Below are 17,012 nucleotides of genomic sequence, written 5' to 3' on the forward strand. Positions count from 1 at the left end.
TTGTGGTGAGGAAGGGGTAGCTGTGGTTTAAAGTGGTGACTGGGATGTGGTGGGAGTGGGAGGGGCACAGCAGCACACATATGGAATTCACAGCTGATTAAATCACCCTGGTCACAGCTGTTGCCTCTCCTGACGGTGTCCACCACGAAGACCGAACTCAGCCACCTCTGCCTTCAGATAATGCACCAGGACAGGGCACTGAAGGCATTATGCATCCCACAGACGCCCCTGGGGATGAGGTCCTCCACAGGACCACAGCTAGTACAAACAAAGCTGGCGATGACGCTCCTCTGACGGGTACCAGTAAGAATAATGGATCATACTCATTTCTCATGGCTAGTGTGAAATGAGGCATTATTTCTTCTGAAATTGGCTCCTCTCCCTATCTTTCTCATCTTGGGGCTCTGCATTCTTGGTGTTGGCTTGCAGTGCAATCATTTTTATGATTTTATTGCATGTGAACATCCCAATAAGAGTTTCTATTTGCTGAAGGATACTTTTTCTCTAGGTGCCCTGTTTCTTATGTCCCCCAGCTTTTCTCAGGTTTATTTTTAGTAGAACATAATACTGAAAAAGTAATTGCTTTGTGGCAGTGGCGGGTGCTGTAAATGATTCATAGACATAAAAATAGTTTTTCATGTCTGATTTTTCCTTGTCTTGGTGTTGCCACAGATTCTCTTCTTACTTTGAATTCTGACATAACTTACTGCAGTTTGTGCATATAGTTCAGCAAGGTTCTAACTCTGATTCCCAAGCTCTGCATGTTATCCAATTAAAATTTTCCCAAATCAAAATTTTTTTTTATTCTATTACTTTTATTGTTTAATAATGGATTTTTATGACATTTTAGTGCTTTGGATCTTTTTGCATCTTTCTTGCATTTTCTACCAAAAAAAAAAAAAAAAAAAAGAAAATCTAAGGGAAAATTAATATTTATGCTTTCCCTTTTCTACTTCAAAATCCAATTTCATCAGGGTTATTTAATCTGCAACATTTAGGATTTGCCAAAGAGCTATGAAAACCAAAAGCTGTGTGGATTGAAATACAGTTCTTTACTCCCTGCCCCTGATTTCTAAGTGTGGAAGAGATCCTGTAAAGCTTCACACTTAATTTTCCTCAGTCCTCTAAGATTTAAGTCACTTGACAGACCAATTGCAAATATGAAAACACAACTACAACTTTGCAAGTTATTTAAATATTTTCCATCAATTTGAATCTTATTCCTGTGTAACAATGGGAATCCTTATACTCATTTTATTCTGAAAATAATATTAATTTTTTCTCCCTTCTAAATAGTGATTAGTAGGTATTTTTAAACTAAGACTTTAGGCCAGTGTTTGGAAATACATCTTTTGGTTTTCTCATTTTGCTTAGGATTGTTAACTTTCAGTGGTATAATTTTGAATAAATTTTAACCTTTATTATTTAATATTTTTGAACATTTGGAAATTCTGACAGTGCATTTAATTGAGCTACCCAATTTCTCAGCATGCTTTTGTGACATGCTTACTCTTTTGCATCAGTAGCAGACTTAGCACTGCCAGGATGATGTGTGAAAGATGTTCATTAAATAATTCTGTGCCTTAATTTTCCATTTGAATGAATTTTCAGTTCTTGTCTTGGGAGACCAGCACATATTTTTATGATCATCTCATGGAAAAAGAGAGATGCCTAACTAAACTTAAAAAATCCCATTTTTTAACATGACAGTATTTTCAAGCTCAAATAGTTGAAGTGGCTGACATCTACTTTTTGCTTTATATGCTTAATCCACACTGAAACTTAAGAAATTAATAAGCAACTATTAATGTGAACAGTAGAGTATTAATGAAGGAAGAGACAAACCAAAAATAATGTGACACATGTAGAAGACCTTGTTTGCTTGTGGCTTTTTTGTTGTTTGCTGTTTGGTTTTGGGGTTTGGGGATTTTTCTGTTTGGTTGGTTTGGATTTTTTTAATGTATATTTTACAGAGGCTAATGAAGAAAAAGATAGAGCTTGCTAAATAAAATAAAGAGGTAAAAATATGTAAGGTGGGGTTTTGTAAACATCTTTGAAGTTAACTTAGCCATCATTACAACAGTCACAGCCTCCACGGGTGTTCTGAAACCAGAAGATATAACTCAAGAAGTGTGGGCACCTCACACCGTGGTAACAGCTGTTGCCTCTCCTGACGGTGTCCACCACGAAGACCGAACTCAGCCACCTCTGCCTTCAGATAATGCACCAGGACAGGGCACTGAAGGCATTATGCATCCCACAGACGCCCCTGGGGATGAGGTCCTCCACAGGACCACAGCTAGTACAAACAAAGCTGGCGATGATGCTCCTCTGACGGGTACCAGTAAGAATAATGGATCATACTCATTTCTCATGGCTAGTGTGAAATGAGGCATTATTTCTTCTGAAATTGGCTCCTCTCCCTATCTTTCTCATCTTGGGGGTCTACGTTCTTGGTGTGGACTTGCAGTGCAAAAATCTGTGGTGGGATCCGTGCTGTTAATGCAACTATCTTCTTGCTGGTGCAGTTGGTGGTTTATGTCTTTTGCTGAAGCATGTTTCACTTTGCACCTTGGTGATCTGAATCCCCAGTCCCGTCTTCCTTTCTTGCACATCAGTGGGTTCAGGCTTGATATGCTTTGGCACCATCTTTGGTGTGGTGGAGGTGCTCTGGTGTGTTAAGCAGATGGCTTGCTCCTGTGGCTCAGCAGCAGTGCCATCATTGAGGAGTGCTGTCCTAGTAGTGAGGACAGGGCGATCACAGAAGAATTGTGTCCCATAAATTCTGCCTTCAATTCCTTTCTCCTCCTTACCAGTGGATTGCCAGGCAAGACCACCACAGATCTGGCTGCAGTATGGCTGTTCACTCCTGAGTCACAGGGTCAGGTTGTTGCCGTGGTCCCTTCTTCTGAAGGTCTTCCCTCTCTACCTGTCACTGGAATCTGTATGTGTAGACAACATCTCCCTCCAATGTGGTGAGCATGTATGTGGTGCTTAAGTGTCTCTCAGAAGCCAGTGACAGTGTTGAAGAACGGGAGGTCTTCATGTCTTCTCTCCTTCTGTGCTTTGAATAAGGAGGATGGACGTGCTTTCGGGCTCACTGTGGTACAGGAAAGGGAAATAACATGGGTGGTGGTTTTGGGAGCACTCACTGCTAAAGCTGATCATGCCATCATCATGGCAGTCACACAGTCCATGGATGATGTTAAACAAGAGAAAGCAACCAAGGAGCCACTGGCACCTGGGTCTCCACCTGGAAGTGACAGTGAACAAGCAACTACCACAGATGGTTCCCATGTCGGTTGGATACCTGGAGTTTTCCCAGACATTGAAGATCATCTTAACCAATTGCAGACCCCTCTTCCTACTAGTAAGAACTATAAATCAGAAGTGTTTTCATTTATCCATCATTTAGTTGTTATTTTGGACAGTGGCAATAGTCAAAACACATGTGTACTAACTATAATTGTGAAATATTATCATATTATTTCTTTTTTGGTTTTTGGGGGGTTTTTTTGTTTGTTTTTATTTTTGATTACAACCATATTGTAAGATGCCACTAAAGAGAATCTCTTCCTTTGCAAAACAGAAGTAATTTCCTAAGAGGCTGAAAACAGTGGTTTGCATACAACTTTTTCTTATATTCAATTATCAGTATGTGTTAACATAACTATTACAGTAAGCAAGTGTAAATTTTCTCCTCATGCCCATACCTGTGTGATAGCAGTTTGGCTTTCTTTTTTGCTGAGCACAAGTGACAGCTGTGTTACACTTAACTTTGTGTCACTTTTCCCCCTATTTGTATTCCCTCTACATTAACTGAACATGTATCAAAAAAAAAAAAAAAAAAAAAAAGTAATTCTCTGTGAAAGCTTTTTTTTCTCCCCTAGGTGTATTTGCTGCTGGTATCTTGCCAATGATTAGTTATAGCTGTGTTACTGGACTGTAACTGACATTTCATTTGGGAACAACTCCTTGTTCTTTAAAGGCTTATTCTTCAGATAGAGCTAATGCTGTCAACAGTGACAGTGTTTACTTATTCTACTACATACAATCTTTCTTTTTTCGCATGTGTGGTCACAAGCTAATATGTATGGGAAATTAAGGGACTTCTTCCCAAATGCAGCTTCCATCTAAATAATCATCTTTACAGTAAGATTTTTTCCAAATGCTACTTCTCATGCACAATAATGCAAATACTATTTCCACGCACTTTCAAGAAAGTCAGTGGAAGGATCCCAGGGTAGATTTTGGCCAATGGTCTGTGCACATTCTTTGCCCATAAGCAAGATTAGGTACTTATATTTTTATAACGTTATATAGCAAACAATTTAAAGAGAATTCTTTTATTAATTAATTAACGTTAATTCATAGGCAGAATTTAGCTTTTCTTTTTTCCAGAATTTTATATAAACCCGGTAAAACAAACCCTACCAAAATTGCCTGAGCTATAGTACTTTGACATAGGCACAACAATATAAATGCAAAGTATGTATTTGAAGGAATTTTATTGGAAAGATAAGTCTAGTTTCGGTAATGATTTCCTATTACAACAAACTCATTTCTTATCTTTTGCTGCCCTGTTCACTCAATGAATATAAGGTGCCCCTTAATTTTATTTGCAGACATTATATGCTATGAAAAAATGATTGCTAGCTTTCTGTTCTGAGCACATAAAACCTGTCAGAACACTTCGGAAGATAATTTTCAAAGTGCATGTCTGTTTCAAATCTTTGCACTGGCAGTGTCCTGGCAAAGGCTCATAAGGCCGTATTCCTTTTCTCATTTATCTTCTCCTGTTGCTTTTAAAAAACACAATACAGGGGAATTACTTGGACACTGCCATCATCAGAAAAGAGTTTATTTACTGAAGGGTTCATTCATTTGTAATGTTGCCCCATATAGCTATAATGGAATGGAAAAGATTCATTAATGTATTGGCAGATGTATTGTTAAAGGCTTTCTCTGAACAAATGAATGGCTTGAAATGCTATGCTACTTTCTTTCACTTGCTTTTCCTCTACAGCAAAGTTTAAGCTGTGGTCTGACATCACACTAGTGACTGATGTGTTGTCCAAGTGTCCATGGAATAACAAATCAGTCCACTGAAGAAACCAAAAAAATAACTGTTAAAAAGAAAAAAAATCTAGTATGTCACCAGAATGAAATGTAGAAAGCCTTTGAGGATCCCTCCCTTCCACTTGCAAGCACCTCCCTGGAGCCAGAACAGCAGGAGACATGACTGAATCCTGCTTCTTTTCAGTGCTCAGGGGAGGGTGAAGTAGCAGTTCTCTATTAATAAATAATTGAGTGCCTTTCTAAGGAGCTTTGTGGTGGAAAAGCTCTGGCGTTTCTCTAGGATGATATAAATCACCTTAAAACAAAATCTGCTGAGGTGTGACGTAGACAAGTATGTTCTTAGCTTTCTTGGAGGCTAGAGCAGGACCCTTAGTTGCTGAATTAGTGCTCTCTCCTTTGTGGTGAGATTGCACAAAACAACTTGCCAGTCAATAAGTTTCTTGATAATAAAAATAATGAGAACATCTGGAAGATTCATGAACTGACTAAACTTAGCAGGGGGAAAAAAACGTACTTCTCAGTTTTGTTTTTGCCAGCTGCTATTAGGAAATGAGACCAGAAATGTATTGCAATATGTGTTAAAGAACTTTACAGCTGATTAGAATAAATGAGTAGTTTGCTCTGTTACAGTCTGGAAGAAATCAGAGGGGTGGAGATCTGTAATATCTTTTTAGGTAGTGATAATGAAGTAGTTGTCCCAGATGAAATCACAATATCTGTAGTCTGCTGATAATTTTAGACTTGGGATAGCCATATGGTAATGGCATGGGCCAGAAATGTAATTGCATAGCAAATGCTTGAGACTGGAAGCATGCATTTTGATTCAAATGTCTTAGGACTAAATTACACAACTTATTGAAAAGGGTAAGGGGATACACCTCCAAATTTAAAGAGAGCATTTTTTTTCTATTAGAAAAAAATATATTAAATTTCTAAGGTCCCAATCTATATGTAGCTGTCAGACATAAAACCATTCAGAGAACTATCCTTCTATCTCATAAAATTGTTTTATCCTGTGTAGAAATAAAATCCAAAGTTTAAAAGTTTCTCCATATTGATCATATTAGGTTTAAATAAAAAAGTAAAGTTCTTTTTCTGTCTCTCTTCTGTTCTCACTCTCCTTTCCCCATAGAACAGACAAGATGTTTGACTTGCATGACAAAAGCCTCTTCAAAGAGTTACCAATGTTCACGTCTTTACATTTTCTCCAGAACATTTCTAGGCAATTGTAATTACATTTTGCTTCACAAAAGTATAGCATAATCAAAATGGATACATATGAGAGACACAGGAGGGAAAAACGAGTTTTGTTATTCAAAATGCTGAAACTAGCCATATTTCAGATGATTATGATGATTATAATGTATGTAATAGTTTTCAGTATAAATACTTTTTGATGACCTCAACATGAACTTTCTAGAATATCTGTTTTTAACTGTGAAAGTCATAGTCCTTGTGTCTTGCTGTTAGATATTCACCAAGCATATTTGGCCTAATGGATGGTCTCGTTCTTTAGGCTCTACTCCCAGTATATATAGTAATCAAGGACCACACAAGGGACATTATGAATCCACTACTTTCCCTGGAGAGACCACAACAACAAAAATAGCTTCTCAACCAAGGTCAGCCCAGGTACCAGGTGGGTTTTTGAAGTCATATGTTTTAACAGTCTACAGAATTATATTAACATGAACTGAAGTAGGAGATGAAAATGTAGGTCAATTACAGTTGTTCAGGCTTTGTTCTGAATCAGGTGATATTACGAATTTTCACTAGTAGTCTGAAAAATGGAGCATATTGTAACTCATATAATTTTCCAGCAATACTGAGATGACAGGAATCATGCATTTGAGAATGGGATTAAGATCTAAATAACCTTTATAAATTGCTATGAAATCAGGCTAAATTCAGTAAAGGTATATGCAAAGAAGCCAACACCATGATACAACTGCAAAAGAATGCAAACATATTCTGGAACATATTAACAGTAAAGTAATTTTTAAAACAGAGAAAGTAATTATCCCACTCTACTTAGGCCTAAAATATCCAGAGCTGAAGCTCTGTGTTCAGTTCAAGGCATTACCTTAATCACATAGTGGAAAAAAAAAAAAAGATAAAGAAGAAAACCATAACTGGAGAAGACCACAAAGAAAATTTTGGAAAGATAACCCTTGAAGCGCCTTTGGAAGAACTCATTATTTCCAGTGAAAATTGAAGGGAGATTTGGGAAGAGTATGCTGCAAAAAGAATTGTTATCAGTTTTTCACTATAGAGTAATAATAATTAACTAACTAGAAGGAATAATTTTTTTCAAATGAAATGTAGGAGACTTGTTAAATAATGGAGATTTATTTCAAACAGACAAAATAGTTAGCTCTTGGGATATGATCTCTATAATCATAGTACAGCATAAAGAATAGGCTACTGCAGAGGTGGTGAAATCTCCTTTACTAAAAATGGAGCAAACAGAACATTCCTTAGCCATCTTCTTACTGACCCTGTTTCATTGGATTTAAATGTAGCTGGGATTGAGGGTGTATCATTGCTAAGCCTTTTTTTTGCTTTTGGAGTAAATCGGTGATACAACTTATCTTCACTTATGCCCACTGAAGTACAGTGCTTGTAGGTGTTAACAGTGATGGGGTATTTGATCTGAGCTGGCCTCATAGCTGAATGATGAAAACGTATTGAATTTGCACAGAAGTTTCTAAAATGAACAAACATTCATGCGAGCTAGGAAAAAAGGCTGACAGTTTAAAGAAGCTTGTGTTATAGAATCACAGAATGGTTGGGTTAGAAGGGACCTGAAAGATTATCTATATCCAGCCCCCTGCCATGGGCAGTTCGTGCCATGGGTAGTTCTTGCAGTTGTGCAAAATGGCAAAACTACATGAAATACTAACACGCTCTCCTTCCCTCCCCCAACTCTGCCCACAGAATGGCTGATTGTAGTTGCTGCTCTTGTGGCACTTGCATTGATTCTTGCAGTGTGCATTGCTGTCAACAGTCGGAGAAGGTAAGATAGCCCCTTTATTTTTTCAGAACACACTGTTTAGTCCTAGACAAGACCCAAGCCGGACCCTGCTTAGCTTCCGAGATCGGACAAGATTGGGCATTCTCAGGATGGCAAAACATAGAAAGCATTTAAACTGAGAATTAGGCTATTTCTTCTCCACTGTACTGTATTTCCAGAAGACATCTGGTAAGCTGATGTCCTCCACAAGAACAAGAGCTGGCAACTGGGAGACCTTTCCCAGCTGCTCATTATTCCACTATCTCTGTTACAGCTATGCTGCGTAACCTTCCCCCACTATTTTCTTCATTGAGAGGCTTCAAACCTTCACAAAAGAGCAGAGTAGCATAACACAGGAAAGAACTTCCTCTGCCAGGCTCTGTGACTTGGGTTGTGAGGGCCCAGGCCACCGTGTCCTGCACAGGTCGGACATCGTCCTTCACACTTAGGTGGAACCACACAAAGTCAGTACCTGTGTAAACTGCTTGGTCGTTACTTGTAGATGGAAACTAACTGTATAGATCACAGAGAATTAATTATTCTCTAATCATTACTTATTACTAGGAAAATCCCATCCACTGAGAGTGAAAACTATGTGAGACAGACAGTAGCAACCACAGGATCAGCTGAGTATAATCCTCCACCATTAACAGTGTTGTCTGTGTACAACGTGAAGAGCTGTATTAGACAATAGGTCACAGGATTAAATTGTTCCTTCCAAACAAAAGGCAGTATCACAGCTGGCAGTCACAGGGGTATAAAGCAGAGCACTCAATACTTTGAACTATTATGTATATATATGTACGTATGTATATATTATGTATCAGAGTACTGCAAAATACGTGGAGATATTTGTTCAGGAAGCAGTGAGAAAATCTATTCCTAGTCTGCTTGTTGCAGGAAAGCACATGTTAATGCTCCTGTGAAATAGTGTCAAGGTCCTCGAAAGCATGACACGAGTGCTGGAATAAATCACTGCCACCATGGTTAGGGAGCAACCCAGGCAGTCCCTGCCCATAACGCAGAAGGCTGCTATGAGACAAAATACTGCAAATGAAATGCCAAATTGTCAGACATACATAGAAAACTGATTACAGTTTTGCTGAAGCCAGTACTGAGATGCCACCTGCAGTGTTTGCCCTATGACTGTTATCCACGATATCAGTGCTTCTCTGACAGTATTATTAGAGACCTGTTGAAATAAGAAAGCTATCAAGCATATAATGAGACAGAAAACTCTACAATTTTCTTTCCGTGAAGTGATTTTGGAGTTACATGGACTGAACAGCATGGTTTATTGATTTATTTGTTACTCTGTTATGCCTCTAAAAACAGAGACTGCCATTGTTTCCTCCCTTTTAACCCAGGGTCACCATAGGAGCAAACAGGGCCACTATGGCTAATTGTAGATTGCATCTGACAAGAAATTACACAATCTCAGAGCTGTAAATTATGCCCTAGATACTGTTAATGGAAAACATATCTTTTACTTAGAGCTTCCATGCAGCTGGGAGTGAGTTGCAAAGAGAGAAAGTGCATATGGGTGCATGTATGCGTATGAATGTACAGATTAGACTCTAGTAATAGGTGTTAACAACTGTGAGGAAATCTTTTTGAAGCTGGAGTACACTCTGGTATGCTTGAAACAGGGAGCTTTTTTTGTTTTTTTTCTTCCCCACTCTAGTAGGATCCAAATGATATGATGAATAAGTCAAGAATCCTTTCCATATATTCGCTGCTAATACACTTCAAATACACAGTCAGGTAGTTACTGCGCCATCAGTGTACTGCACGTGAATGCCAACTAATCCAAAACATGAGCGTGTGTATGTGTGTTCATTCAAAGCTACATACCAAGTTTATTGGGCAGCTCTGTAGTGAGTTTCCTACCTTAACATCATAAGGAACTATGCTGTTGATAGCAGCAAGAGTAGTAATCTGTATTTCCTTGCTGTTAGCAGGCTTCCAGGCCTCACATGCTAATACAAAGAAGGGAAAAGTTATCTTGCATAATGAGAGCTTAATCCAAATTTACTGCTATCTCAAGAACTTGAGCATTTTCAAAGGTGTGGTCCAAAGTGTAGGCTTAGAATGACCCTGTGGGTCATTCTTATAGTGGGGTATATACAAATTTCATAAATGTGGATATATCCAAAGGATAGAAAATCTTTTCTGACTGCCAGTAATGAATGTTACTCCTATCTATAGTAATGGTAGATACAAATCAAATAAGTTAGCTCTTGCCAAATTTTTTGTATATCATTGTGGATGCTTTCAAAAATGAAATATGCAATATGGAGGAACTTTACACTTTGCATTGTGTTAAGTCCACACTGGCAGACAGAGGTTTCATTTCCAAACGTCTTTTCCTAAATACTGACTTTCAGTTCTTTCTTTATTTCTGTTAGTCTCCATTTAGAGTACTTCTTTTTAATTCTTTCTAGATGTGGGCAGAAGAAAAAGCTAGTGATTAACAATGGCAAAGGGGCAGTGGAGGACAGGAAGACAAGTGGATTAAATGGAGATGCCAGCAAATCACAAGAAATGGTGCACTTGGTTCATAAAGAACAGTCAAATGATCGAACAGGAGCATGTGATGAATTCCTGACCGTTAATGAAACACAAAATCACCAGGAGCTTGACATGAAGAGTGGCGTGTAATGGTACCAAGTTGCTGAGTAGATCAGAGCTGGGGAAATCACAATCACATGGACCTTGGACAGGAATTCAGCGATGCACTGTGCTACTGATGTGTTTTGAACATAGTTAAGTTTTATTCATTTTTAATCACTTTAAAATTGTCTGAGTTAAAAAATTGACATTTGCTTCCTGAAAAAAGCCCCCAAGAGTTTTCAGTTCCCAGTTCCTGCACAGAGGACCCTCGCTGTGTCCTGGGTATTAGGAGGGATAAAAGTTTATGTCATTGTTCCCCAGAGGGAGGGTCTTACAGAAATGTCTAGTCACTCCATTTTACAGGCATTTAAAGGTGCTAAACTTGCCATGGTACAAGAGTAAGTAAGGAAAAAATGCCGACAGCAAAAATTAAGTTTAAACCAAAAAGTCCTTCTATACAATGTCTAAAACATAGAAATCCTTCAGAAATGCCTTCCAGCCAGGATGAGCAGTAGGTGCATTCAAAGTATAAAGAAAAAGTGACATGTTATGATGATTTATGGCTTGGTCTGCAATGAGGTAAACCCAGAAGGATAAAATCTATTTATCTCTCTTTTAAATGTTTGTGGCCATATAGCAAGTAAGTGTTCTAGGGAGGGGGAATACACAGATGAAAACATGAGAGAATAAATAATAAACATCTATATTTTATTATCCTAACAATCTGTACAGTTATCCTTGAGTTTTTCAAGTGTTCATTGATCTTCCTCCCCTCTCCTTCATTGGTCACAGTTTGTGCATGTTTTCAATGAGGATGTTTCATGTTTTCTGTTAGGATAATGAATAAAACAGAATGACACCAGCTCTATCACACATGCACAAATCAAGCTATTGGAGATCGTTAGGGAAGATGACAGTATTTTATTCCTGAAGAATATGTCTCCATCTTCTTCTGCTATTTTACTTAGGAGATGCTGAGCCTTGTAAAACTTGTTTCCCCTGTAACTATTATGTTACACCAGTTTACTGGGATTTAAGAAGTTGCCTTTCTATGATCTTGCTCAGTTTGCCTGAATTCTATTTCATCCATAGTTTTCCCGCTGCTTTTTAAAAATACCAAAAGAAACATTACTTGCTTATTGGTACCAGAAGCTCAAATTCAATAGGAAACATCAAAGAAAATAAAAGGAAACTCTTCTAGCCATGTAATATAGTAAAGTAACTGCAGCTGCATTGTCATATGCTTTTGTTTGTCCTTATGTGTCTGTTATGTAAAGTATTTGTATTAAGCTATGATGCTGTGCATTATATTTGTATGAGTTGTCAGAAAGAAAATTATTTACTGCCAGTGGTCTGTGCCATTTTTAAGAAAGTGTATTGGAATAGACAGGGAATGCTAACTTCTAATCGGGCTGCCCCTGGAAAATGCAAGTAAAAACCATCTACGGTAATTGTAACCAGTGATCTGTGCCAGTTGTAGCAGGGTTGGTCAGATGTTCCTGTTCCCTGACCACAGCACCTGTCTTTGAAAATGTTCCGCTAAAGCATGTTATTTTATGTTCTGTGTCTGAAGCGATTTGAAAGACGAGTGTTCAGCTGGCTAAATACTAGCGTTAGCTAGCACTGGTCTTTACTGGAACATAAAGCACAAGACTGTTGATCGTATTTCTCACTTGCATCCCTCCAGCAGTTTCCCATGTGTTTCATTGAGTTGCTCAGTGCCTTAGTATCTGCAGGCAGATCTCAGGGGCAGTTTATGCCTGGGCAAAAGTCCCAAGACGAGGTGTGATTTTAAAGTACACGTAGGAAGGTTTTGGAAGGTTTTGGACTTTATGTAGGTCAGCATGTCTCAGCTATGAACAGTCACGCAGCTCGTGGTCCAAGCTAATGGGGTCAACATGATTTTACATCAGTACTCGTGGTCCACTGTCAAACTTCTCAGTCGTTTCATGTATTTTCATACTGAACTGTGTAGTGGGAAGTTTGTTGACTCTGTGTTGATTTTTTTGTTTAATTCCTGTAATGTTTTTAAGCAAGCTTTCCTATTTGTCATTATAAGTCAAAATGATCTGTTGAAGGCTGTGTTTAAACTGGTGTTGGGCACTCATTTCACTAAGTATGGAGATCCAGAGTATGAATTCTTCCTTTCTTTAAACCCTAATTGAATATAGGTCTCAATCAAAAGGAGACATTTCATTGTCTTAGGGGCTATTTTTTCTTTAAAAGAAAAAAGAAAGATGTGGCATGTATTTTGTCTCCCTATTCAGATGCTTAACGGCGAAATCCACAAACTCCTTGCCAATTTATCTAATGTTCAGTAGCTATAAATGCACAGACAACACTGATTGGCTTCTTTTTATATTTTTAAACAGGAGATGCTCAAGTTGTCTTTAAAGAGGTGATGCCGTAATTCTATATATGCTGATTCTTTTTAGATTGTCATCTGATTCATGTGTAATTGTTTCATTATAGTTTCAAAACTAGATGGCCATTTCATGTGTAAAATAGTACATATTTTTATTAATCTTGATTTTATTATTTGAGGGGTTGTTTGTTGTGTGTATGTATTTTTTTTTATAGAGAGCACTTGATATATTTGCATATTTATTTAACAGATTAATCAGAATGAAAGAAAATATCATCTCTAAATTGTAACTAGAAATAGTATTGCTGAAACCACATTGAACTGTAAAATAAGCCAAAAATAAACTTGATTCCACATTGAGGGTAAAAAGTAAGACTGGCATTATTAGTGGGAGAGACCAGGCTGGACCCAGAACAGACGCTGTGATCAGCTTGTGTTATTCCTTTGCCTTGAACAGTTTTGAACAAATATAAACCAGACCACCCTTCTCATGGAAATACTGCATAAAGCAGTAAGTAGAATTAAAAGCGGGATTGTATGTTTTATGAGAAAGGTAATATTTTCATTAAACAATCCAGGGTGTACTTTTCACCTGCATTTTCTTGAAGATCTAACAAGGAATGTTTGATTAAAGCAGAGAAAGGACATGCAGCTGTCGTGTCTACCTGTGTGGTTGTTTTAAACCCTTTCCACATCATCAGTACCACAACATATATTTCTGCACGATGTTTTTCATGGGATAGGGATGATGTCTTTTATGTGTCCTTTGTCAACTACAACAACATCTTCTGTTTTACTTAGTTTGAAGCAAGTTGCCTGGAATATTATTAGGAGAAAATTAGCAAGTGTCTCTTTAGCACATAGAAACAATGCTTGGCAGGGACAGAGGTCAGTAAATCATCCTGATTAGGGCTGGTTGTAACTACTTTTCCCGTGGAAGTAGAGAAGAAATTAAATCCTCTGACAACTGTGTTCTGCCTCAGCATACACAGACACTAGAATGTTTTGTAAGCAGGTAGTTAATGCATTTATTTTATGCTATATTAGACCATTAGCCAATAGTTATTTCTTAGCCTTATTAAACAATTCAAGGTTCTGACTTTCTGTTTGCAAGAGATTTCATTAGTCAAATAGAAGCCCTTTGGATAACAGATGCTGACTAGTTTTCCTCCGTAGAGCAGAAAAGGACAAAAAGGTGGGCAAGAAAAGCACTGCACTGGGCTGTTCCTTGGGGTGCATTTTCAGCTGTGGGAGTGGTTGACAGAGGGGAGATATAGATGAGATATTAAGAAGAAGTTCTTCCCTGTGAGAGTGGTGAGGCCCTGGCACAGGTTGCCCAGAGAAGCTGGGGCTGCCCCATCCCTGGCAGTGTTCAAGGCCAGGTTGGACGGAGCTTGGAGCACCTGGTCTAGTGGAAGGTGTCCCTGCCCATGGCAGGGGGTTGGATCTGGATGAGCTTTAAGGTCCCTTCCAACCCAAACCACTCTGTGATTCTGTGAAAACTCTTGTTCCTTACGGAGGACAAGAATTGTGCAAAGGTGTTTTGGAAGTGGGAGCTCCAGGCGAGAAGGGGCAGAGGGAGGACACAGACACTGGGAGAACAAGTAAAGAGAGAGTGAAATTTCTGTACTATTACTGGGAAAGTCCCTTCAGCACCCCCAGGACTTCGGTACTTGAAAGTTTTACAGCTCTGAGAAGGAAAAAAGAATTGGCCTTTTCCTGTGAATTCCCCACCTCCAAGTCACCCTCTACATTCCCCACATAACTTTCAAACTGATTTTGAATCATTTTCTCTGGTACCTTATTTCTCGTTATTACTATGCTGTGTTGCATGTGGCATCCACCAACACCATGCTGAGAGCAAGCAGCTGTGACGATGACAAATGAGGGGCAAAGAGCAAATCTAGCAAAGATGAGTAACAGCGTCTTTTGTACAGCACGCTGTACTTTTTGTCTTCCTCATCTCACCCATTTGGTTAAGGTTAGCAACGGCAAGATTTCAAGAACATTTATCTTCTTGCTTATCTTCCTGTTTTTAAAGTACCAGACTGACATGGATCTTCGCATAGGTCAAATGTGTGGCTGCACAGCTTTTTGAAGTTTGAATTGAAGAAATGAATCCATCAACAAGGAACCTTTCCTGAACTCAAAGGAGCTGATTTTTGTTAGAGTGTAGGTAAAGCAGAGGTGGTGGAAGCTTTACGTATGCTTTACACACAGCCTTCTTTCGGTTTTGCCTGTATGGTTCCAGCAAGCATTAGAAAGGTTTTGCCTGAGTGACAGCTTCAAGGAGAATCAAACATTTTTTTAAACCTTCTTACTCGACAGGAAAAGAGGGATTTGGATAAACAAGTGAATGAATGAATTCCATTTTCATACATTCTCTACCAGACAAATCTGTGCATTGAAAGCTGATGTGAGTTTGGTGTTTTCTTTCACAAAAACAAAAAGAAAAACTTTTGGATCAAAACAAGTCCACGAAGACGGCCAAATGAGAACATGACCATTTTTGTTTTCAGAAATAGACATATCTTAGCTAGTTCTAATATCCCAGACAGAAGATCTAACTGTGCAAAACTATTTTTTTGGGGAGAAGATTCACCATGCCTAATTCATATAGCCTGCCCTTTATACTAAAATGAAATCTTTATAAGAAATCTATTTCCAATTGGCAAAGAAGTCTGTGTAAATTTACAGTAAAACAGGATTTGTCAAGTCAAATAGAATCTGACATAAATTTAAGTGCATCTATTGGAAAGCCCCCAAGCATTTTTTAGAATATTAGGGAAAAGTCTCACTTGGCTGCCTTTTAAGTGATGCCAAAGGCACAGCTGAAGTTGGGGGCGTGTAGGCTGGCAGTGGGAAATCAGCATATGGTTCATAGGCAGTGGAAGCTCTGTACATCAAACAGGTTTCAGGTCTGCTAAATTAGGTCCTGAAGTCCTTCAGACTCTCAGAGCAACCCAGGACAGAGGAGGATGCAACAAGGCATATTCCACCTCTTCCCCAGAGGCTGTAAGTTTTGTAACTGAAAGCCTTGCCTCAGGCAATCGTGTTAGGGTGGGGACAGCTTTAGTGCCCATATGCTAGTTCCCTGTTGCGGTATATAAATGGTATGGTTACAGCAGAATTTTAGCTTTAAATCTAAATTTATTCGCAGTCAGTGGCTTTTGGCACCACGTACTCAAACGGCTTTTTTCCCCCTCCCCGGGTTAATCTGGGAATAAAAAAGCTAAGATCATTTTCAATGACCACATTTTCACCACACGAATCGGGACCCTACACTTTCATTTTACCCAGAACAGACAGTAATAAACTGGATATGTTCTGCTTTGATTGGGTGTTAAGTGTGAGTTTCTATTCATCACTTTTTATCAGCTTACTTTTTTTAACAACAAGCATCTGTTTCGGGGCTGCTGCTGCTGCAGATTGCTGGCAGCACCCTCACGAGAGCCAGCTCAGAGAGACCATTTTCAGCATCTTTCAGCCTGAGCCTGTAAGATGACTTTTTTAAGATGAGCTGATCCCTGTACCCAAGGCAGAGTGATCTCAGCTGACAACAGCACAGCAAGGGAGAGAAAAGTCTTCCGGCAGGTTCTCTGCACTGCAGCTGTCAATGATACAAGCCTCACAGCAAAAAGTATGTTGGGTTCATTTCACTTTTTGGATCTACAAATGATTCACTGTTTTGGCTTTGTTTGGGCACTGGCAATGTATGTCTAAATGCTGCCTGTCTAGCTGTACCCTAGCGCGCCAGGTCATGGGGTTTGTCTTACTGTATAACTGTTTTACAATCACCCAGTCAATTAAGGATGTTTTGTTTTGCAGTAGTAGGTCATCAGATTCACCAGTGGAGACAAGTTTATAGTTACTGGGAACTTCCCTGAAGCTCTCTTGTAGTTCATTCTCTAGTTAATATTTCTTTCATTCACCAAGAGAAAG

General features: G+C 38.7%; 1 protein-coding gene across 3 annotated transcripts in view; it reads left to right on the forward strand.

Annotated features, from left to right (window-relative positions):
* Positions 1 to 13,479, forward strand: part of CD44 (CD44 molecule (Indian blood group)) — a 55,128-nt gene extending 41,649 nt beyond the window's left edge. For 2 of the 3 annotated variants that reach the window (XM_030484603.1, XM_030484604.1), the window contains exons 7-9: positions 6,596 to 6,718; positions 8,017 to 8,095; positions 10,537 to 13,479. In XM_030484603.1, the coding sequence (XP_030340463.1) occupies positions 6,596 to 6,718; positions 8,017 to 8,095; positions 10,537 to 10,753 (419 nt within the window). In that variant the 3' untranslated portion in view covers positions 10,754 to 13,479. Of the gene's footprint in view, positions 1 to 117; positions 304 to 2,083; positions 2,345 to 3,184; positions 3,371 to 6,595; positions 6,719 to 8,016; positions 8,096 to 10,536 lie in introns of all 3 variants that reach the window. The other variant, XM_030484602.1, reaches the window with a different exon arrangement.
* The last annotated feature ends 3,533 nt before the right edge of the window (positions 13,480 to 17,012 follow it).

The sequence above is a fragment of the Strigops habroptila genome, chromosome 4, assembly GCF_004027225.2.
Source record: "Strigops habroptila isolate Jane chromosome 4, bStrHab1.2.pri, whole genome shotgun sequence".
NCBI classification, from domain to species: Eukaryota; Metazoa; Chordata; class Aves; order Psittaciformes; family Psittacidae; genus Strigops; species Strigops habroptila.